At 43.3% G+C, this 24,464-nt stretch overlaps 1 protein-coding gene across 1 annotated transcript in view; it reads right to left on the reverse strand.

Moving 5' to 3' along the window:
- The window catches only part of CUBN (cubilin), a 365,663-nt gene that overhangs the window by 106,567 nt on the left and 234,632 nt on the right, over window positions 1–24,464 (reverse strand). Inside the window, exons 40-47 of the mRNA XM_040352464.1 lie at window positions 22,368–22,565; window positions 19,306–19,452; window positions 16,931–17,121; window positions 15,996–16,179; window positions 11,385–11,559; window positions 9,570–9,748; window positions 8,088–8,297; window positions 4,864–5,004 (exon numbers count right to left, since the gene is read on the reverse strand). Coding sequence (XP_040208398.1) covers window positions 4,864–5,004; window positions 8,088–8,297; window positions 9,570–9,748; window positions 11,385–11,559; window positions 15,996–16,179; window positions 16,931–17,121; window positions 19,306–19,452; window positions 22,368–22,565 — 1,425 coding nt within the window. The remainder of the gene's footprint in view (window positions 1–4,863; window positions 5,005–8,087; window positions 8,298–9,569; window positions 9,749–11,384; window positions 11,560–15,995; window positions 16,180–16,930; window positions 17,122–19,305; window positions 19,453–22,367; window positions 22,566–24,464) is intronic.

The raw sequence follows: 24,464 nt of genomic DNA on the forward strand, positions 1-24,464 counted from the left end.
CATTACTGTGTTGAGTTACAGACAGAAGGAGAGTGAAGGAGGACTGCACTAAGGTAAAGGAAGCTATTTAGGATTTTTTTTTTTACCTTTACAACCCCTTTAATTGCCATGTGCATTGCTAGCACCCTCAGTTCCTGAGAAGAAGATTTGCACCCAACAATACCTGCCTGGAGCGGCAATCTCTATCTCATTAAAGAAAACCTGTCATGGGAGAAACATGGGGCTGCCATTGCTGACATCTCCTTCTAGAAATGCCTGCTGCCTGGCTGACAGTCTGATCCTCTTGCTTTAATACCCGCAGCTACTGAGCAAAACAAATATGTAGATAAGGGCCCAGATTCAGATAGCCTTTACACCGGCGTATCTATTGATACGCCGCGTAAGTGCTACGAAGCGCCGGCGTATCTTCTTTCTGTATTCAGAAAGCAAGATACGCCAGAATTTTACTAAGATACAGCTGGCGTAAGTCTCTTACACCGTCGTATCTTAGGCTGCATATTTACGATGGCCGCTAGGTGGCGCTTCCGTATATATTTCCGCGAGGAATATGCAAATTAGGTAGTTACGCCGATTCAGAAACGTACGTCCGCCCGGTGCATTTTTTTTACGTCGTTTACGTTAGGCTTTTTCCGGCGTAAAGTTACCCCTGCTATATGAGGGGTATCCTATGTTAAGTATGGACGTCGTTCCCGCGTCAAATTTTGAAAATTTTACGTCGTTTGCGTAAGTCGTTCGCGAATAGGGCTGTACGTAAGTTACGTTCACGTCTAAAGCATGCGCCGTTCGTAAAAAACGTCAAATACGTGGGGTCACTGTGAATTTGAATAAAACACGCCCACATGAAACACATTTGAATTAGGCGGGCTTACGCCGGACCACATACGTTACGCCGCCGTAACATAGGGCGCAAGTTCTTTCTGAATACGGAACTTGCGCTTTAATTTACGGCGGCGTAACGTATCTCAGATACGTTACGCCCCGCAGATAGATACACCAATGTATCTGAATCCGGGACCCAAAATGTTCTGACTTTCTTCTGACTTCCCGTATATGCACACTTGTTCCAGGTCAGTGATTCAAAAAATATCAAGTGGTGCAGCAGAACAGCCAATCAACCAGCATTTTTTTAAATGGAGATTAGCAATGACAACACTGTAGTTTTCTCATGACAAGTTTACTTTAAAGAAACACTGTCTAATTACCCATTCAGGGAAAAATGACAGTGTCTGCAGATAGCCCACCTCTCATTTATACTTCCGGAGCCACACTAAAGCCTCATACACACGATTGGACTTCCAACCAACTTTTCAGTGGAGTTTGGTCCGAAGGTCTGCTATTGTTGTCTGATGTTTAGCATTGGTTCGGAGCATGCGTGTTTGTACTTTGGATTTTAGACCGACAGATTTGTGTACACACGATCGGAAAATCCGACGGAACACATTGGAAAATTTGAGAGCATGCACAGCCAACATTTGTTGTCGGAAATTCTGACAACAATTGTCTGATGGAGCATACAGACGGTCGGATTGTCCGATAAAACACGTCCGTCGCACCATTGTTGTCGGAAAATCCGATCCTGTGTTAACGGAGCAAGGCTTCCATGTGTAGTGGCAAATAAATAGGACCAAACACTATCATGTTTGGGGGGGCAAGATGTTTTCCCCAGTCTGAAGCCTCGTACACACGATCCGATTGTTGGCAGGAGATTGTCTGTTGACAACTTTCGGCCAACAAATGTTGGATGGTAGCTTAGGAAATTTTTGGCAGGCTGTTGTCTGATTTTCATATCGTCAGTACACAAGTCCGTCACACAAAAGTTGAAAGTACAAACACGCACATGGAATTAGCAGAAGGGGCCCAAAAGGGTGGCCCTCAAGAGCTGAAATTCCTCGTAGTACGTCACTACGTTCGTGTTTGTTGGCCGACAATTGTGTACCGTTAGTATGCAATACAAGATCCTGGCACACGCCCTTTGGACAAAAATCAGAAACTCGGTTGGCCAACAATCGGTTCGTGTGCCGGAGGCTTAAGGCTGGCCATACATTATACAATTTTTTTGTACAATTTTCCTTTAGATTTACCAAAACCATGTAATATGAGGTCAAACCAAAACACTTTCAATTTGTATGTATTCATGCAGGCCTTAGCACTACATAGTTGAAGGTAGACATGTGCACACTGAAATATTTTGTTTCGGAATTTTGTTTTCGTCCGAAAAATGTATTAATTTAGATACTCCCGAAATTCGTTTTTATGTACTTAGTTTTTCTTTGGAAATTGCATTCGTCTGAAAATCTGAATGAATTAAGGTCGAAACTGTCATTGAAGGCTTATGGTGTCTGTCGAATGTTCAAAGAAATTAGACGGAGCAGCAAAACTGTACGACGCCGCAATCATACATTTCTGGACGAATGTTCCGCCTACAAGCTATAGTAGAATTCTTATGTTGTACGACACTAGTAATAATTATATTTATCAATTATTATTACTAGTCAACCAACATTAGAATTCTTCTATAGGCCATGGGCCGAGCATTTGACCAGAAATGTACGATCGCGGCGTCGTACAGTTTAGCTGCTCCGTCGAATCTTCTTAGAACTTTCAACAGACACCATAAGCCTTCAATGACAGATTCGACGTTTGTATGTTTTTCGATGCTTTGTCGAATCTTCGTCGTTCATGTTGAATTGTCAAGTTAGTTCTAGCTATTTTACTGCTCCTCCTCTTTGGTTACAATCAGCCAATAACATTCATCATCATCATTATTTTTATTTTACTTCCCCCACCCAATTCCAGCAGCGATCTTTTCTCTCTATGTCAAATCTTTTCTCTCTATAACGTCGAATCTTTTCTCTCTATAATGTCGAATCTTTTCTCTCTATATTGTCGAATCTTTTCTCTCTATAATGTCAAATCTTTTCTCTCTATGTAGAATAATCTTGGACTAATATAGCCAGATTCAGATAGATGTGCCTAACTTTAGGCGGGCTTGGCGCATTTCATATACGCTACGCCCCCGTAAGTTAGAGAGGCAAGTACAGTATTCACAAACAACTTGCGTCCTAAGTTATGGCAGCGTAGTGTAAATGAGCCGGCGTAAGCGCGCGTAATTCAAAGTAGGCTGTAGTGGGCGTGTTGTATGCCAATGAATTGTGACCTCACGTAAATGACGCGCCTAACGAACGGCGCATGTGCCGTCCGTGGACGTATCCCAGTGCGCATGCTCAAACTTAAGTTGCAAATACTCAACGCTTTCGACAAGAACGTAACTTACGCCCAGCCCCATTCATGGACGACTTACGCAAACGACGTAAAACGTGTTATTTTCGACGCTGATCCGACGTCTATTTTGGTGGTTTATCTTTACGCCTGAAAATGCCTTACGTAAACGGCGTATCTTACATGCGACGGGCGTGCGTATCTTGCTCATTTGCATATTCTCTGCGTAAATCGCCGTACACGCCCCTAGCGGCCAGCGTAAATATGCAGCTAAGATATGACGGCGTAGGAGAATTACGTCGGTCGTATCTTAGCAACAGAAAAGCGTATCTCAGTTTGAGCATACGCTTTAAGATATGACAGCACGGATTCGGACTTACGACGGCGTATCTACTGATACGCCGTCGTAAGTCTTTGTAAATCTGCCTAATAGAGTTAAGGTTAGGCACATTCGACTGCAGATTCGATAGATACAGATTGTTATTGTCAGCGTCGTGTCGAATCTCCTATCTATATCGAACTGTTGTAGCAACAGAAACGAAAATAAAGCATTTGTTTATGTCGGATCTTTTGTTTTTCGTATTCTGCGCATTAGTTTTCGTTTGTTAAAACAATAACGAAAATACCTGAAATTCGGATGAAAATGCATTCGGACGAAAACGAATGCACATGATTAGTTGAAGGTAAATCTACAGGAAATTGAATAAGAAAATTGTATAATGTATGGCCAGCTTAACTGACAGCAGCTGACACTGGAGCTTAGACAGGTGAGGAGGTGTCGAGAAGGTTGGGTAATTATACATGGGCTATTTGCAGGCTTTGGGCCGGATTCAGGTAGATCCGCGCATTGTTACGGCGGCGCAGCGTATCGTATTTACGCTACGCCGCCGTAAGTCAGAGAGGCAAGTGCTGTATTCACAAAGCACTTGCCTCCTAAGTTACGGCGGCGTAGCTTAAATAGGGCCGGCGTAAGCGCGCCTAATTCAAATGAGGGGGCGTGTTTTATGTTAATTATTGGTGACCCAACGTGATTGACGTTTTTCCCGAACGGGGCATGCGCCGTCCGTGGAATTTCCCAGTGTGCATTGCTCCAAAGTACGCCGCAAGGACGTCATTGGTTTCGACGTGAACGTAAATTACGTCCAGCCCCATTCACGGACGAGTTACGCAAACAACGTAAAATTAAAAAATTTCGACGCGGGAACGACGGCCATACTTAACATTGGCTACGCCACCTAGGGGGCAGCTTTATCTTTATGCAGCGTATTTCTTATGGAAACGCCGTATCTTTACTGCGACGGGCAATCGTACGTTTGTGAATCGGCGTATCTAGTAATTTACATATTCTACGCCAAAATCAACGGAAGCGCCACCTAGCGGCCAGCGGAAAAATTGCACCCTAAGATACGACGGCACAGGCCGTCGTATCTTAGCTAGGTTTAAGTGTATCTCAGTTTGAGCATACACTTAAACCTACGACGGGCTTAGATTCCGAGTTACGTCAGCGTATCTACTGATAGGCCGGCGTAACTCTTTGTGAATCCGGCCCTCAATGCCTTAAATTTTGATAGTCAAGCAAAAGTATCAAAGATACATCCAGTAATTTTTTCAAGCATCCGATTCTTATGACTTTTCTTCAGTTACCTTCAATACTGGCTTCATATTGCAGTCGGAATCCTTTGGCATTCACAGAACCGTCGCTTACAAATTTTACATAAGCAAAACTATCCGATGTCCTCACGGCCAGAGGCTGTGTATTTCCACAAAATGTACCCAGCAATTTCCCTAGAAAAGAAATCACATTTCTCATTTAAAGGACCACCATGAAAAATATTGTTACATTCGCTGCTATTCTAGCTTCTTCAAAGAGGCAGTGTTGCCTAATTTGTAGTTAGAGCATTCAGAGATTCACCTTAACAATTTTTAAAAATCATTAAATTAAAATAAAAACGGTGCAAGAAAATTTTACAGAAAAGATATAAAAGATACATAAGTGAGAAAAATACTTAAAGCGGAACTTCACTCTCTCAATCAACATTGACTATTTTTAATCCTTATGCTGCTATCATTAGTAAATAATAGAAAGGTATTACATTTACTTGTCTTAAAGTTTTTTTGTTTTTTTCTGTTATTCAGTTACTTCCTGGATTCCAGGCCCAGGAAAATAATGTCATACATCCCAGGAGTCTTCAGGAGGGGAAGAGGGGCTTTCTCAGCTAAGCACACCCTCCTGCCTGCATGCCTGAGCTAAGGACAGATGGATTCTTGAAGGAAAATGCTACATAGATTATCTGCCCTTACTCAAGATGGCCATGCCCAAAAGCGCTAGGAGTGTTTTTCAAAGTGACTTCTCAATAAACAAAAAATATGGAGACATGGATGGGTGAGTTTTTTTAATATTAAAAAATAATTAAAGTGGATGTAAAGCCACTCTCATCCTTTCGAAACTACTGCCATAGTGCTGATCTATAAGGATATAGATGCCTCCTGCATGTATCCTTACCTGTCAGATTCTGTGGGTGAATCTGTTGTCTGGAGCTCTGTGAGTGGAGTCGTGATGTCAGTAGACTCCCCGCCCACCTCTACACTCCCCTTGTCAACATGCATTTTTTCCTGTGTATTCCTCACACTAAATTCTGCTATGATCTCTAACATCCAGTCAAAATCCAGAAAAGTAACCACATGACTTCAGAAAAGGAGTGGGGGTGGGAATTTAAAAATAATACCTGTCTCCAGGCTAGTGAATGAGATATGTAAATAACCTGTCACTCACAGCAAGGGGGCGGAAAGGACTAAGGTTTTTCTCTGTAAGTTCGTTTTATATTACTGAACAATAAAAGAGGATTGCTCAGAGCTGGAATAACTCTGTGTGGCAAGACTGGGCACAGATGATAGGAAATCTTATACTGTACATTGTGACATAAAAAAAAATCGGGTTTACATCCACTTTAAATAGCACTTTTTGCTTTGTGGTGCTCAGATGCAGTTAAGTAGAGTTTGCCTCATTGTCGGTACAGTTACTGAAGTGTTTCATTATGCCCAGAAGAAGCATCATTAATGCCCATTATGTTGGGTACATCTATATTTCTTCAGAACAATGCTTCATGTTCTGAAAACCAGTATATCGTTCACCAGAATGAAGCTCTGCGTTTTTAGCCCCCTTTCACACGATCGGCCCGCAAAGATCCGCCTGTAAGTTTTTCAGGCGGATCTGAGCGGGCCACCCATTGACTTATATGGTCAGGCATATGTTAGTGGAGATGTGTCCGCTGACACCCGCCTGCCATCCGGTCCGACAATATCCGCTGAAAACAGACGGATGGCGATACGTTCGCCATCAGTCCAGCGGATGGGATCAGATGAAAACGGAGCTGTCCGTTTTCATTTGATCTTCCCATAGAGAATAGCATTGGAAAAACAAATATTTAACCCACACAGGGTAGGGGAGAGGAGGTATAGGTATATTTTACACCAGCCCAGAGTTCAGCCTTAACCACTTGCCTCCCGCCCACAGCACAATTACTGAGAGCCGGCGGCACAGCCATTTTTATTCTTAACCACTTCAGCTCCGGAGGATTTGGTTGCCAAATGACCCGACCATATTTTGAGATTCAGCACTGCGTCGCATTAACTGACAATTGCGCGGTCGTGCGACATTGCACCCAAACAAAATCCCCACAAATAGAGCTTTCTATTGGTGGTATTTGATCCCCGCTGCGGTTTTTATTTTTTGTGCTATAAACAAAAAAAGAGCGACAATTTTGAAAACTTTTTGCTATAATAAATTTCACCAAAATATATATAAAAAAAACATATTTTTTCCTAAGTTTTGGTCGATATGTATTCTACCAATTTTTGGTAAAAAATAAGAAAAAACGCAATAAGCGTTTATTGATTGGTTTGCGCAAAAGTTATAGCGTCTACAAAATAGGGGGTAGTTTTATGGTATTTTTATTATTATTATTTTTTTTGTTACTGGTAATGGCAGCAATCTGCGATTTTTATCACGACTGCTACATTATGGCGGACATATCGGACACTTTTGACGCTATTTTGGGATCATTGTCATTTATACAGCGATAAGTGCTATACAAATGCACTGATTACTGTGTAAATGACACTGGCAGGGAAGGGGTTAACCACTAGGGGGAGAGGAAGGGGTTAAGTGAGTGATTCTAACTGTGTGGGGGCTGGGTTACCAGTGACACGACACTGATCACTGCTCCCGATGACAGGGAGCAGTAGATCAATGTCCTGTCACAAGGCAGAACAGGGCAATGCCTTGTTTACAACGGAATCTCCCTGTTCTGTCGCTCTGTGACAGGATGGTGGGACTCCAATGGACATCGAGTCCGCGGTTACGGTCACTGAGCTTGCGGCAGGGGCTGGCGCGCGCACGCGCCCGCACAGTAGCAAATTCAAAGCAAAGTACGTGTACATTGCTTTGCGCAGCCATGCCATTCTGCCGACATATATCTATAGGATGCGGTCAGTAAGTGGTTAAGCATTTTGGATAAAGCAGTGTGTTTCCCAATGCGGGGGGGGGGGGGGTTCAATCTCTCTAGCTAATATATTCTAATCATTACAATAAATCTAGCTATCTATTTAATCTAAATGTACTCTTTCTGTGTCTTGTCTGTCATCAAAACAGGAATTGCCTTGTAAATCTTTCTCTCACTTCTTGTTGTGTCTGTAGGCCTGGAAGTGAGTGGAAATTTCCCCAGTGGGGCACAGATGGAAAAACAGAATTTGAATTGTACGTCTAATAACATGAAACAAACCTTTGTTAATAAGAAACAGACCTGACTAAACATAGGCAATCTTCACACATGTGCTCCACATTTCCAAGTACAAGTCAAAGCACTCACCAGATGCATTGTATTCACGGATTTCAATGTAGTCATTTAAACAGTTTGCTGAGTCTTGAAGATCAAGGGCCGTGAATGTAATGGTCAGATAATGTCCTGTAGGGCCATTGAAGAACCATTCGCACAAAGAGGACTCTGTGTAATTCTTTGATGGGTAACCCGGGCTCTGAATAATACCACTCTGACCAAAAACAGTTCCACCGCATGAGGCTGCAAAGTGAAAAAATATCAATTAGAATATTTATGTCGCTCTTAATGGTCTCTCCAGCCATGGTTATAATTTTGACAATATATTTTTTTGCTTCAGCCTCTGTTATACTTTATAGATGGCATTGTTGCTTTTGAGCGTTTTTGCAGTGCTTTTTGCGGTGTTTGCTGCGTTTTTTGACACACGTTTTTCCCCGCAATTTGCATTTTTTTTATAAATTATTCCCATTCCATCGGACCACGACAGCTCATCTGACACTCCACAATCTAGCAGACACGATCCATTTCATTTCCCAGAATAACGAGACAAGCTCCGTTCTCTGAGTCAAAATGTATATACATTAATGGTTAGCTCTTAGGTTTATATACAGTTACAAGGCATGTTTCAGTAAGCACAGGAACAATCAAACTCTCCACCCCCAACATCACTCCATGGGCTTCAATCACATTCTTTTAGATAATTACATAGAGGAGTTAATTATCCCCCAGACGTTACATCTCCGACAATAAGTGATTCACCTGTATAATACACATTTCTATGTCAGACGTTTGGCACCGATCTGACATAATTACTACAGTTGACAAGTACATTCCACACATAAAACAGTATTAGCATACATAATGAGAGATCCAGGAGCCAGGCTGTCTACCAAGCTCAAATCTACCTCACCCTAGTACAGCCTCAATTAGCATCTCAAAAGCATGTGTCCTCACATTGAAGGAGACACTCTTATTGACCGAGTGTGGGTCAGCATGAACCAAACTGTAATATTCCTGCAATATGAATTATCAGTTATCAGTCACATCTCATGTAATTTATAATTAATATTTCTCAGTCACCCTATGCCCAAAAGGGGCACAGAATGACCCTACACCCAAGAGTTATTAGTGACGCTGGCACAGGAGTACCTGTCATCCTTCAAAAGTCTCTGGGTGTCATGGGTCATTCTGTTACAAGGACTAAGTTACTAAAGGCAAATAGACTGTGCACTTTGCAAGTGCAGGTGCACTCTTCAAAGTGCAGTTGCTTCAGAGTTCAGTTAATTTTTTGCCAAATGCAAAAGAGTTTTGCCAAATGCATCCATTAAAGTCAATGGGACTGAGCCACAATATTGTTCCAAGTACAGCAAATGCGGCACAGTATTTCAATATAACATCCTCCTTGGGTTAAAAAAATCAGGCGGGTGACAGTATTGCCTCCTGCGTGAAAAATTGATTTTTATTTTTTACATGCTTGTAAAAAACGTCATTATTGTATTAAATATACAGACTCACCAATAGAATATTTGGCTTTGAACCCAGCCCGTGGGGTACCGCTGTCGGTTCTGAGTCTCAGGTACATGGCAATTCCCAGTGATTTGTAGGTGATCGGCAAAGTGTTTCCACATAATTTTGCCAGGAGCCTTTGACTGGAATCTGCACCGTCTCTTATCTCCAGATAACTAGAGTTGCAGCTGGTATAAAACGACAAGTACTTATTAGACATGCGAGTATAGAGTAACCATACACCGACCGTTTATAACCCTCAATCTATCCAGTGCGAGGCTACAAACGCAGTGCAAGAGGGAGGAGAAAGAAAAAGTTTTAGGCCCCTTTCAAATAAGCTGTCCAATTGGGTTTGGCTGTCTGTTTTTTAGGCGGATCCGATCGGACCCTCCATTTTCCTCCAAAGGCAGTCAGATGTAAACAGACTTGTGTCCGTTTACACCCAGCTACCTCCGAGTCCAATCTGATCTGGCAAAAAAATTTGAGGAATCCATTCCCCTCCGTCTGGCCAGGCTGGATCGGAGGGCAGTTGGGTGTTGATCTGTTTACATCCGTCTTTCCATAGAGCTGAGCAGGTTGTGTCCGTGTCCGCTCTGCATAAGTGAAGCAGAGATAGACCTGTCATCTGGCTGCTCGGGTCAGGTTAGCAGGGGATCCACGGGCAGATCCGGCCTGTGTGAAAGAGGCTTGTAAATACCTGTCAGCAATACATTAAAATGGATGTTACATGCATTTTGTTGTGCTGCCATTGACTTCCCTGGGCCTCTCAACAGAAACTGGGCTAGATTCAGATAGGTTAGCGGATCTTTAGATCCGCGTAACCTATCTGATTTACGTTACGCCGCCGCAAGTTGTTAAGGCAAGTGCTTAATTCAGAAAGCACTTGCCTGTAAAGTTGCGGCGGCGTATCGTAAATCCCCCGGCGGAATTCAAATTCCGCGGCTAGGGGGCATGTAAAATTTAAATCAGGCGCGTCCCCGCGCCGAACGAAGTCCGCATGCGCCGTCCGCAAAATTTTCCAGCGTGCATTGCTCCAAATGACGTCGCAAGGACGTCATTGGTTTAGACATTAACGTAAATTACGTCCGGCCGTATTCGCGAACGACTTACGCAAATGACGTAAACATTTCAAAACTCGGCGCAGGAACGACGGCCATACTTAACATAGGATACGCCGCACATACCCCTTATATAGCAGGGGTAACTTTTCGCCGGAAAAAGCCGAACGCAAACGACGTAAAAAAATGCGTCGGGCGGTTGTTCGTTTCTGAATCGGCGTAAATGCTCATTTGCATATTCGACACGTTAAAGATACGGAAGCGCCACCTAGCGGCTGGCCTGGAATTGCAGACTAAGATCCGACGGTGTAAGTCACTTACACCTGGCGGATCTTAGGGAGATCTATGCGTAACTGATTCTATGAATCAGGCGCATAGATACGACGGCCGGACTCAGAGATACGACGGCGTATCAGGAGATACGCCGGCGTATCTCTTTTCTGAATCCGGCCCACTGTATTTTGCACTAATCAGCCCAAATATTTAATGCAAAAGAAACGTCTCTGTCGCCTGTAGCAACCAAATTGATTAGAAAACAAAGCACCCATTATAACAATTCTTATTGGCCAAGTTATTTTTGTCGCTTTTATGGGGAAAAAACTGAAGACAGTAGTAACTCATATTAACCAATTAGCATCTACCTGTAAAAGTATGCTGGCTAATGGAAGAAGCAATGTGATTGGCTGCTAATGGTTACTGCAATGACAGTGGAAACAAACACAGGCGGATGGATGACAAGCAGTGTCAGTTGCCCATCAATACATACTTGTCAGAGGGTTCAATATAGAATTGTTCTTGGAAGTCCAGCTGCACGGCTTCTGCGTTTGGCACGATGATTATCCACACACATTCTATGTTAGGAGGATAATTGTTGGGATAATTGGGTGACATAATAGAGCCACTTGGATTGGAATCCGTCACATAGATGATCCCTCCACATGCTAAACAGAAAGAAATAATGCATTAACCACTTCCATACAGGGCACTTACGTACCTTCCTGCCCAAGCCAATTTTCAGCTTTCAGCACTGTCGCACTTTGAATGACAATTGCGCGGTCATGCTACACTGTACCCAAACAAAATTGGCGTCCTTTTTTACCCACAAATAGAGCTTTCTTTTGGTGGTATTTGATCACATCTGCAATTTTTTTTTTTTGCGCAACAACTAAAAAAAGACTGAAAATTTTGAAAAAAAATCAGTTTTTATTTTTTTCTGTAATTTTTTTGTAAATAAGTAAGTTTTCTCTTTCAATTATGGGCACTGATATGGTGGCACTGATGGGCACAGATGAGATGGCACTGATGGACATCGACGAGGTAGTACTGACGGGCACAGATGAGGTGGCACTGATTGGCGGCGCTGGTATGCGGCACTGATGGGCACACATAGGCGGCACTCATGGACACACATAGTTGGCACTGATGGGCACTCATGGGCGGCACTGATGGGCATCACTGGGCACTCATGGGCGGCACTGATGGGCACCACTGGGCACTCATGGGCGGCACAGATGGGCACTGTGGGGTGGCACTGATGGGCACTGTGGGGTGGCACTGATGGGGTGGCACTGATGGGCACTGTGGGGTGGCACTGATGGGCACTGTGGGGTGGCACTGATGGGCACTGATGGACACTGTGGGGCGGCACTGATGGACACTGTGGGGCGGCACTGATTTACTTGTTGCCAATCAGTGCCCATTTGTGGGCACTGATTGGCATTTTTTTTTGCATCCTTTTTTTTTTCCCCCATACTTTTTTTTTCAACCTTTTTTTTTTTTTTCAACCTTTTTTTTTTTTTTTTTACTTTTTTTTTCACTATTTTTTTTGTTTTGCCCTTCCCTGGTGGGCATCCCTGGTGGTCCATGTGGCGATCCGAGGGGGGGCTGCGCTGATAAACAATCAGCGCAGCCCCCCCTGTCAGGAGAGCCGCCGATCTGCTCTCCTCTACTCGCGTCTGTCAGACGCGAGTTGAGGAAGAGCCGTCGGCGGCTCTTCCTGTTTACACCGTGATCAGCCGTGGTTGGACACGGCTGATCACGTGGTAAAGAGTCTCCGTGAGAGACTCTTTACCGAGATCGGTGTTGCGGGGTGTCAGACTGACACCCCGCAACAACGATCGCCGCGATGCGCGCCCCGGGGGCGCGCAGCGGCTAAGAATCCTGAGGACGTCATATGACGTCCGGTCAGGATTCTACAACCACTTTGCCGCCGTCAATCTGTCATTGGCGGGCGGCAAGTGGTTAATGGATTGTCTACACACATGTATATGGAAAATATTTTACCTGCCAAAGCATTTGTTATTCTTTTCAGTTATGATTCCGGTATTGCTGCCAGACAGCACAGCCAGGTCCTCACCCTCCAGTACTACAACATCAGCACAGTTTGGTCAGAAACACACAGCCTGCTGATTGGACAATGAAGGGGTTGCAGTATGCTGAAGAATTATCCCCATCTCCTTCTGCTATCGGTTACTACAGGAAAGCCCTGATTGGCTATTGCTGCTACTCCTCCCTTGCAGAGCTTATATTCTGAAAATGCTAGTGGCCTGGCTGCTATGCAGCCCCAGTGTCTTTTGTGCTTTCTAAACTACTGACCCAGAGAAAGTATGCAGATCAAAAGTTTTGACTTCACTCTGATTTTGCTTGTTGCAGTTAATGACAAATAGCCAGATTCAGAAAGACTGGCTTAACTTTGTGCAGGCGTAGCGTATCGCATATACGCTACGCCGCTGTAAGTCAGAGAGGCAAGTGCTGTATTCACAAAGCACTTGCGTCTTAAGTTACGGCGGCGTAGCGTAAATGGGCCGGCGTAAGCGCGCCTAATTCAAATTGTGAAGAGGTGGGCATGTTTTATATAAATAAACCATGACCCCGCGTAAATGAAGTTTTGAACGAACGGTGCATGCGCCGTCCGTGGATGTATCCCAGTGCGCATGCTCCAAATTACGCCGCAAGGACTTATTGGTTTCGACGTGAACGTAAATTACGTCCAGCCCCATTCACGGACGACTTACGCAGGACCGACGTCCATACTTAACATTGGCTAGGCCAGCTTTTTGTTGGACTAACTTTACGCCTGAAAACGCCTTACGTAAACGGCGTATCTTTACTGCGACGGGCAAGCGTACGTTCGTGAATAGGCGTATCTCGCTGATTTACGCATTCTAGGCGTAAATCAGCATTCACGCCCCTAGCGGCCGGCCTAAATAGAAAGCTAAGATACGACGGCACAGGCCATCGTATCTTAGCTAGATTTAAGTGTATCTCAATTTGAGAATACACTTAAATATACGACGCCTTTGATTCAGAGTTACGGCGGCGTATCTACTGATACGCCGGCTTAACTCTTTCTGAATCTGGCTATTAGAAAGTACTGGAACTGGGGACAGCCAGACAATTATAATTTTTGGAAGGAGGTCAGCAATGGTATAACTCATATTTCTCTGTCTGGGTCCAACATGTGCACCTGAGAGCAATATGTAAACTGACATTTTTGACCTCCTTCAGCAATTCATGGCTGTCTTTGGTTCAATATTTTCACACAAAAACTTGTTGCAAATTCATACAATAGTGATTAATTCCAGAAAACAAAAGCAAATGTGTTCATAAATAGGCTGCAAGCTTTTAGGCCTAAATCACACTAGTGGTTAATTGTTTTTCTCTGCTGGCCCTGCTTTAAATTTAGAGGGTAGTCAGAGGATTAGTTACCTCTGACCAATTTGTTTTCAAATTTGGGCCTCTGTTCCAGCCGTGGCTGTCCTGCAGGTGACCACTATTGTTGTCTTGGGTGTCGGTTCCACCCCGGGTCGAGGGTGGCAGCAGTCAGATCAAGGTGTGTTGGGTATACTTTCTCAGCGGCCAATCAGTGAGGGTTGATCGCCTCTCTGTGCATGCTGGGGGAGAGTATTTAAGGGACAGACGTCACAGGTTCTGGGTCGTCATCGTCCGCCCTGGGCAGTCGTCCCACCACCCCTGTGTGTGGTCCTCCTGGCCGGGGGTGCCGGTTCAGAGTTCCTGGCTCCGGGACCACGTTGGTCTAGAGTCGTGATTTGCCGGGTGGGCCCAGTAGTCAGACTGGGTCTGCATTAACAAAGTGGTCCTGCGCTGTCCATCCTAGAAGGAGGAAGCCACCGAATGAAGTACCTGTTCTGGAGAGCACCCAGCACAAGGCTGGTACACTCAGGAGAGGCCTGAACTTCATTGAAGGACACACTAATACTGAAAGGTTGAGCAGTGGTCGCCTGTCAGTTTCCTGAATCCACAAGTAATTACTTTAAGAAGAGATCCGGGTGCTTAATCCTAAAGTGAGTGGATTCTGGAATGACCGTATCTCCACCTTTGGGAAGGTCAGTGGCAGAGACTGTACCAAATTTTCGAGTGACGCCCTGGCTGCTAGGACTAGTGAGAGCGGCCTATCCAGGGGCACAATACCCACTCTGGCTAGAGTGGCGATGAGAGTTTATGTCTGGAAGCAGGAGTGCTTCTGATCAAGTTCTACACCTGAACCAACTACTTATACCCCATTTCACCTCTTCAATCTATTGTTCGTTCTTTTATTACGTTCGGTAAATAAAGCAAATAAAAAGGAACGCAACGTGTGGACATTGACTCTTTTTCAGCTCTCATCAAGGTAACATGCCACCCAAAACAAACCAGTAGCTCCTTCGGGGGTAGTGCTACACTAGTGTGGGGTTGAAGGGGTTAAAGCAGACGGTAAGGAGGTGTTGTCAAATGCTCTCTGAAAATCAATCCGAATGCAGATTGCTCTTCAGAGACCAAAGCAAGCATGAATGAGTGGTTGCAAAGACTGAAGTTTTTTTTACCGCAATGCATTCTCTACATTAAGGCAAAAAATCTTCAATGCTCAGTTCCCCCCAGTTTACCTGAGCCTGATCTCGATCCAGCAATGTGCATGAGTGCAGCGGCTCTCTTCCTTCTCATTGGCTCAGAGCCATTGGCTCCCGCTGTTGTCAATCACAGCCAGTGAGGAGGGAGCAGGGGCAGGGCAGAGCTGTATGGTGTGTGTCCATGGCCACACAGAGCAGACTCGGGGGTGAGCCTGCATGAGTGCCGCAACAGCAAGCTCTTGCTTCCTAGAGCAAAGGAGCTAGTAGTGCTGGCGGGGGACACATAGACAAGGAGGATCAGGGCTCCTGTGTGCAAAACCATTACCCAGAGCAGGTAAGTATAACATGTTTGTTATTTTAATTAAAAAAAAAGTTTAATTCACTCTGTGTTTTTCTTTGATAATTTTTCCATAAAATATTTCAGAATCAGGAAATGGGGCTTATGATTATTTTTACATTACATGGATCAGATAATAAACCTTTCTGCCACATGTATCTTTACTGAATGAAGTGAGAACCATAACACATACCCAAGCCTTTGGCATCGAATTGAAGTTTAAACCCCTTGGCCTCATTTCTGCTATCAGAGATGAATCGGACAAGCATTTCATTGTCTGTAGTGTGCAAACTGGATGGAGCTTCCCTGCCACACAACATCCCGTTCCCGGCAGCGGTCCCCAGAGGGGGCGACGACCCATCAGGACCATTCCTTAGCTGGTGACACAAAAAACAAAATCAATAGTACAACCATTGTGTTCATATAATTCTGCAGAAACAATAAGAATGTTGAATGCGACACACATCACTTAGTTCATATGAACAGAGAAATTCTTCGTATGGAAGGGCAGAACTCTTTTTCTGCAAAAATAATTATTATTTAGGTTTTCTTCAATAAGGCTATGTTTGATTTGATTTATTTCCTTTTACTAAAATTGCACCTAGCTACACAAGAAAGTTGCATGTTAAGGAGGACCTGTACTGGGGAAGTTTTGCCCAAAAAAGCAAGCAGAGAGCAAAGGACTAGTAACCATAATTTCCTACAAGCTCCCGGCAGCTGATCTTTACACATAAAGTAACTTACCTTCATGCCCTGTTCTGCAGTGTGGAGGTGGCCATATTGGCTTTTCATTGCATAACTATCCCCTGATGATCTGATGACTGCTGGGGGGGATCCTTGCACTGCAGATCCTAAGGTACAGTTTCCTCTCCAGCAAGGAGAACAGTGCTTAGATAAGGGGAGCATGGGCACCGTCCCTCTCTCCTGCCACCGCGCTATCACCAATAGATAGATTCATGCATTGCATGACTCTATCTATGGTCGCCGCTGCCACCCCCTATTCAGGCGCCCGGGCCCCTTTGGAGTTCCGGGAGCCTGAATTACAGAGGGATTAAAATGCTGAATACTAACATTACATATATTAATCACATAGAATTTTCAGAATACAGCATTTTTAACTGAACTTACTTGAATATAGTCCCCATTGTTGCAGGAAGTATCGCTGTTCTCTATTTCAAAACTTGGATCAAAATGGACGACGATGGTAAAGCCGGGGGTTACTAACACATGCCAGGTACAGTTCTGATTAGCAGGATAATTTTCTGGGTAATTTGGTGATGTTATCAGTCCTCTGTTTGCATGCAAGTATCCTCCACAGCCTAAGAGAAGAGAGGGATGTGTTAGAGTAACGTACAGTGCTTTTTATATATTTTTCTTTATTTAGTATGATTGAGTAAAAAAAATACACAATTTAGATTTTGTTTTTCTCATTTTAAGACAACCCTGTCATAACCTAACCTGCCATTAGGCATTGGCTATAAAGAAGAAACTATAATGTATGCCTCTCCTGATGACCACACTGCAAAACATAGAATGGATGCAGAAAACTCCCCAATTTCTTTAAAAACAGACACATTTGTTAGTGTCAATCACCTGTGTTTTTTCTATGCTTATGTGTCCTGTGATGACGTGGAGGCAGGGCCACTGGGCAAACAAGGCAGCCGCCTAGGGGCCACTGATGTTTCTACTCTCTTCTCTCTGCAGCAAGCAGCTAAGTCTCAGCATCAGCAGGCATCCACCACTCCGTGCGCACATAGTGTAAGAGGCGCAATCGGAAGACTGTCTGTGTCCCGACTCCCGAATTAATGGAAGCAAGCAAACATTCATTGATGGGCAATGGTAGGCTGCATTTGATGGGCGTTGGTGAGGCTACATTTCATGGGCGCTGGTGAGGCTGCATTTGATGGGCGTTGGTGAGGCTACATTTCATGGGCGCTGGCGAGGATGCATTTGATGGGCGCTGGTGAGGCTGCATTTGATGGGCGCTGGTGAGGCTGCATTTGATGGGCGCTAATGAGTCTGCATTGATGGGCGCTGGTGAGGCTGCATTTGATGGCCGCTGGTGAGGCTGCATTTGATGGCCGCTGGTAAGGCTGCATTAATGGGCGCTAGTAGGCTGCATTAATGGGCGCTGGTAGGCTGCATTAATGGGCGGTTCATTAAAAAGTGGGGTTTACAGGGGCAGGGGAAAGGGGGTGGAGTCAAGGGTGCAGCAAAATGAGGTTTCGCCTAGGGTGTCAAAAATCCTTGCACCAGCCCTGCATGGAGGTCAGCAGAAGGAACCATTGAACGTTGCAAGAAACATAGATGATCAACACTCCTGGAGACAGGGCCCAAACTAGGAGGGGGCAGGGGGATCATGTGCCTGCGGGCGCTACATTAAGAGGGGCGCCATGGCTGACAGTGATGCTGGAGGGGTACATTGATGTAAAGGAGGGTACGCTTAGGTAAGGGGGACACACTAATGGGGGGGGGGGGTTGATGTAAGGAGGGATACGCTAATGTAAGAGGGGCACTGATGTATAGGGACGCTCTAATGCAAGAAAGGCACTATGGACACTGATATAAAGGGGGCATTGATGTAAGGGGGCTCTGAAGTAAGAGGGGGCATTGATGTAAGAGGGGCTCTGATGCAAGGAAGGTACTATTGTGTGTGTGGGGGGGGGGGCAGTGAAGTAAGAGGGAATTGGTGTAAGAGGGTACATTGATTTAAAGGGGCAAACTGATGTAAGGGGAGGCTTTGAAGTAAGAGGGGACACTGAATTAAGGGGCACACTGATGTAAGGAAGGACTCTAATGTAAAGTGGGGAATTGATGTAAGGGGGGGGGGGGGGGCTCTGAAATAGGGTGGGACACTGATGTAGGAGGGGACACTGATGTAAGAGGGGACACTGAAGTAAAGGAGGGTGCTAATATAAGGTGGGCCACTGATACAGTATAAGTGGACAATAATGTAAGGTTGGACTTTGATGTAAGAGGACTGATGTAAGGAGGGACTCTGATGCAAGGAAGGCAGTATTTTAATGGGGAATTGATGTAAGAGGGGACATTGATATAAAAAATTGGCCAGTGCGCGATGATGTCACTCCCGCACGAAGTTCTGAAGTTTCCAGGAATGTAACTGGCTACATGCAGGATGAAAATCTCCTAAACACTGCACCTTTAGGAGATAATAATCTTACCTTATTATAGGCTTGTCTGTATGTAAAAATCACCAAGCAGGCTTTACTACCACTTTAATGGGGAACGGATTAGTTGTGGGTACTACAGGCAATACTGGTAAGCATTCCTCTACTCAATAATCTATCATTCTTCTCCATCTTGTAAAGGTCAACTATTTTCAAGGGGCCTCCTCAAAGCTTTGGGCCCTGGGCTACTGCCCAGATTTCCCTAATTACAAACCCCCACTTCCAGCTACCGGAGAAGAGGCTCTGTTAGTGAGCATACAATAGCCCAGTGAACAGGTATATTATGTTGGAAAAAAAAAAAAGATATAAACTTACTTTTATGATAAGATGCATTAAAACCTTTGCCAGTTGTCATTCCATTAGCGGAGAAATGCAGGAACATTGCATCACCAGATGAGCGGATTGGTCCCGGAGGCTCTTTTCCACAGATGGTTGCAAGTTCAGGAGCAAGGCCGTTATCTCCTTCAAAATAAATATAACAAAACATCATAAAGGGAGCATTTTGGTTTCTATGGCTTCCTGAACTTTAAGGTTATTATTACAGTGTTATTATTGCACAGCACAGCAATAATTAGACATGTGCAGGATGAAAAAATTAGTTTTGTTTCGTTTCGATTCGTTATTTAATGAAATTTGATTAGTTAAGTTTGTTGCATTCATTGCATTCGTTTTCGGGATTCATTTCGTATTCGAAAAAAATTCTACCGCAAATCGAAAAAACTCTACCGCATTCGAAATAATTCTAACGCATTCGAAAACAAATCTACCGAATTCGAAAAAAATGATCAAATTCGAAATAATGCTACCATATTTAAACAAAACTATATATAATCATGTCCTGAAATTAGAAATTCGTATAGAATGAATTTGAATTAGAATAGAAAAGATTTGAATAGAATAGAAAATAATATAAAAGAATAGACTAGAAAAACAATAGAACAAAAGCGAATAAAATATTATATTTTATTCTGTTCTATTGTTTTTCTAGTTTATTAACTTTTCTATTATTTTCTATTCTATTCTTTTCTATTCCAATTCAATTTCATTCTATATGAAATTCGAATTTTGGAAAATGGTTATATGTAAAAAAAAAAAATCGAATGTGGTAGTTTTTTTCTAATTTAGTAGATTTTTTTCAAATGCAGTAGTTTTTTCTAATTCAGCAGATTTTTTTCAAATGCGGTAGAATTTTTTCTTATCAAATTACATTTTTCAAATTTTATCGACTTTTTAGGAATTCGGTAAAAAAAAATTCAAATTCTAATATGAAACTAATCTTTTATAATCTTTTTTAATCAAATTCGATTTCATTCAATAAGAAATTCGAATTTCGTATAAAATGAATTTGAATAGAAAAGATTAGAATGGAATAGAAAAGAAAAACAAGAGAATAGAATAAAATATAATATATATTATAATTGATTCTATTCTGTTCTATTGTTTTTCTAGTTTATTAACTTTTCTATTATTTTCTATTCTATTCTAATCTTTTCTATTCCAATTCGATTTCATTCTATTTGAAATTCGAATTTTGGAAAATGGTTATATGTAAAAAAAAATCGAATGTGGTAGTTTTTTCTAATTTAGTCGAATTTTTTCGAATGCAGTAGATTTTTTCTAATCTAATTCAATTTTTCAAATTTGATCGACTTTTTAGGAATTCGATCAATTTTTTTTCAAATTCTAATATGAAACTAATCTTTTATAATCTTTTCTATTCAAATTCGATTTCATTCAATAAGAAATTCGAATTTCATATAAAATGAATTCAAATTCGAATAGAAAAGATTGGAATGGAATAGAAAAGAAAAACAAGAGAATAGAATAAAATATATATTATAATTGATTCTATTCTGTTCTATTGTTTTTCTATTCTTTTAAATTTTAGTTTCCATAAATTTTAATTATTTTCCAATCTATTCTAGAATTCAAATTTATACTATTCTAATTTCGGAAGACTGTCATGTTCTATTTTATTACATTCTATTAACTTCTATTCTATTCTTTTTGATTCTATTGCTTTATTGTTTTATATTCTATTTTATTGTAGTTTTAAGGCCCCGTACACATGAGGGGATCTCCGCTGGAAACGGTCCGCCGGACCGTTTCCAGCGGAGATTCCTCCTCTGGATTTGGATCCGTGTACTCACCATCGGATCAAAATCCGGATCAAAATCATCGGATCATCATCGGATCAAAATCCGCGCGGAATTCATCCGCGGTGACGTGTCGCGCCGTCGCCGCGATGATGACGCAGCGACGTGTGCGACGCTGGAATGTAAGTACCTCCGCGCATGCGTCGAATCATTACGACGCATGCGAGGGAGGGGAGCGGACGGATTGATCCGGTGAGTCTGTACAGACCACCGGATCAATCCGCTGGACCCGATTCAAGCGGATACATTTCTTAGCATGCTAAGAAATTTATATCCGCTTGAAATCGATCCGGCCGAGAAATCTCCGCGGATAAATATCCGCTAGGCCGTACAGACGACCGGATTTATCCGCTGGAACTGATCCGCGGATCAATTCCAGCGGATAGATCCGGTGGTGTGTACGAGGCCTTAGAAAATCAATTTCTATTTTTTCAAATTCGATTCGAATTCGAATTTCGTTCGCGTTTTTTCAAATTTGTTTAAATTCGTTAATTTTGTCATTCGGAAATTCGGATGCATCCGAATTTCCGAATAATGAAAAATTTGTTTGAATTCGTAACGAAACGAAATGCACATGTCTAGCAATAATGTGCTGTAATCCTCATTCCAGGAGGCTAGTGCAGTCTGATAATTAAAGGGGTGACCACCAAAAAGTGATAAAAAAAAATGACCATAGCAAGTGTACAAACTCAGGAGCTCAAGTGCAGATATTTCACAACAAAGAGATATAAGACAAATAATTTAAAGGGGTTGTAAAGGTACAATTTTCCCCCCTAAATAGCTTCCTTTACCTTAGTGCAGTCCTCCTTCACTTACCTCATCCTTCCATTTTGCTTTTAAATGTCCTTATTTCTTCTGATAAATCCTCACTTCCTGTTCTTCTGTCTGTAACTCCACATAGTAATGCGAGGCTTTCTCCCTGGTGTGGAGTGTTGTGCTCACCCCCTCCCTTGGACTACAGGAGAGTCAGGACGCCCACTAACACACAGCTCCTTTCTCTATCTTCAGCGTAGAGAGCATCCTGACTCTCCTGTAAGCTAGTTAGAGCATGACCAAACATCCTCCTCTTAAATCCATGGGTGCCCTACGATTTTCATTACAGATTTTTATCAATCAATTCAAATGTCTTGTATTCCCGTTCTGCATCTTTAGTTGCTCCCCCCCCCCCTCCCCTGCATTATATACAATATAAAATGGAGAAACTGCTCTGAAGTTCCATACCGTCTCTGATGACCAGCTTGTCATAACCGCATGAGCTGTGTGTTTCAATGTCCAGGGTCAGGATGTTCAGTTCTACTGTGGACTCCGGGGATCTGATCACCCAGGTACACTCCAGTCTTGAAAGGTAATTATTGGGCCAGCCGGGAGAGAACAAAAATAATGGTGTGTCTCCAGTTCTTAGAACCCCACCACATGCACCTGGAAGAGCAAAACCAGACAGTAATACAACACTATGGACAAAATACTCAGCACATGGGTGCTAATGTATGTGTGGCAGTGACTCTTGTTATGACTGTTGTGTTATCAATTGGTCAGTGATTTCAATAAATACTAATTCAAGATTAGAGATTCTACATAGTGCTGACTGCACAGCCAAACTTGAGACTGGCCAGGGACTACATAAATATATCTATGCCAATACAAGATGCACTTTAGAATGATCTATCTATCTATCTATCTATCTATCTATCTATCTATCTATCTATCTATCTATCTATCTATCTATCTATCTATCTATCTATCTATCTATCTATCATTTGTTCCTCAATCAATGTATCTATTTTGTCCCTCTATATGTGCTATCGTTCTTTTCTATCTATCTATGTATCTATACCAGGGGTGTCCAAACTTTTTTCAAAGAGGGACAGATTTGATGAAGTGAACATGCGTGAGGGCCGACCATTTTGCCTGACATTCTTTGAACCATTAAAATTTGGTTTAAGTGTGTTCGTCTGAGAACTAAGGGCCAGATTCACAAAGGAGATACGACAGAGTATCTCAGATACTCCGTCGTATCTCTCAGAGTATCTATGCGACTGATTCATAGAATCAGTTACGCATAGATAGCCATAAGATCCGACAGGTGTAATTGTTTTACACTGTCGGATTTTAGGATGTAGTACCGCGGCTGCCGCTGGGGGGTGTTCGCGTCGTAAACCAGCGTCGGGTATGCAAATTAGGAGTTACGGCGATCCACAATGGTTTTTCGCGTTCGCTACGTCGCTGCTAGTCTAGTTTCCCGTCGCAAAGTTAGTTGTTTTTGGTGCCCTAACTTTACACAGCACACGTATGTGCTGTATAAAGTATGGCCGTCGTTCCCGCGTCGAAATTTGAAATTTTTTTCCTTCTTGCGTTAGACGTCCGGGAATATGGAAGTACGCTACGCACGTCGCCGTTCGAAAAAATGACGTCACTTTGCGTAAAGCACGGCAGGAATTTCGAAACGGAGCATGCACAGTAGGTCCGGCGCGGGAGCGCGCCTAATTTAAATGGCACATGCCCCTTTGAATTACGCGGGCTTACGCCGGAGGCCGCCAGCGTAGGTTTTCATTGCAAGTGCTTTGTGAATCAGGCACTTGCGATGAAAACTTGCGGCGGTGTAACGTATCTACGATACGTTACGCCGCCGTACTTCTACGTGAATCTGGCCCTAATACACTGCCCAACAAGAATTCCCTTGCCTTTGTGGCTGTGTGAGTAAAGATATGAGCTCAGGCGTATTATTTGGATATACCGTATTTATTGGTGTATAACACGCACCTTCACTTTAAGAGCAAAGTTTCAGGAAAAATAAATACATTTTAATTAAAGAACTGTGAAGCAAAATAAGGGTCAGTGCCCACCTGCAACCACACAAGTGCCCATCTGCAGACCCAGCATTGCCAGGAATGCACTCACCATTGCCAGGAATGCACTCACCATTGCCAGGAATGCACCCACCATTGCCAGGAATGGACTACAAGCGCCAAAGATTACCTACAGGAGAATCTCCTGTTTACATGGCAGCCTCTTTAACCACTAGAATACCGCCTCATGTAAAATGACGGCTTCACAGTGGCTCTGGAAACTCAACAGGACGTCAATTGACGTCCTGGATTCCTCCGGCCACTGGGGGGCGCGCGAGCGCGGCGGCGCGCGCGCGCCCGGCGCGTCCCCGAGATGCCGATGCGCGCGCCTGGCGGTCGCGATGTCCGCCAGGCACCCACGATCAGCAGTGACAGAGCAGGGACGTGGAGCTCTGTGTGTAAACACAGAGCTCCACGTCCTGTCAGGGGACAGAGGAGACCGATCTGTGTCTCTTGTACATAGGGACACAGA

Source organism: Rana temporaria, chromosome 5 (assembly GCF_905171775.1).
Source record: "Rana temporaria chromosome 5, aRanTem1.1, whole genome shotgun sequence".
Classification (NCBI taxonomy): Eukaryota; Metazoa; Chordata; class Amphibia; order Anura; family Ranidae; genus Rana; species Rana temporaria.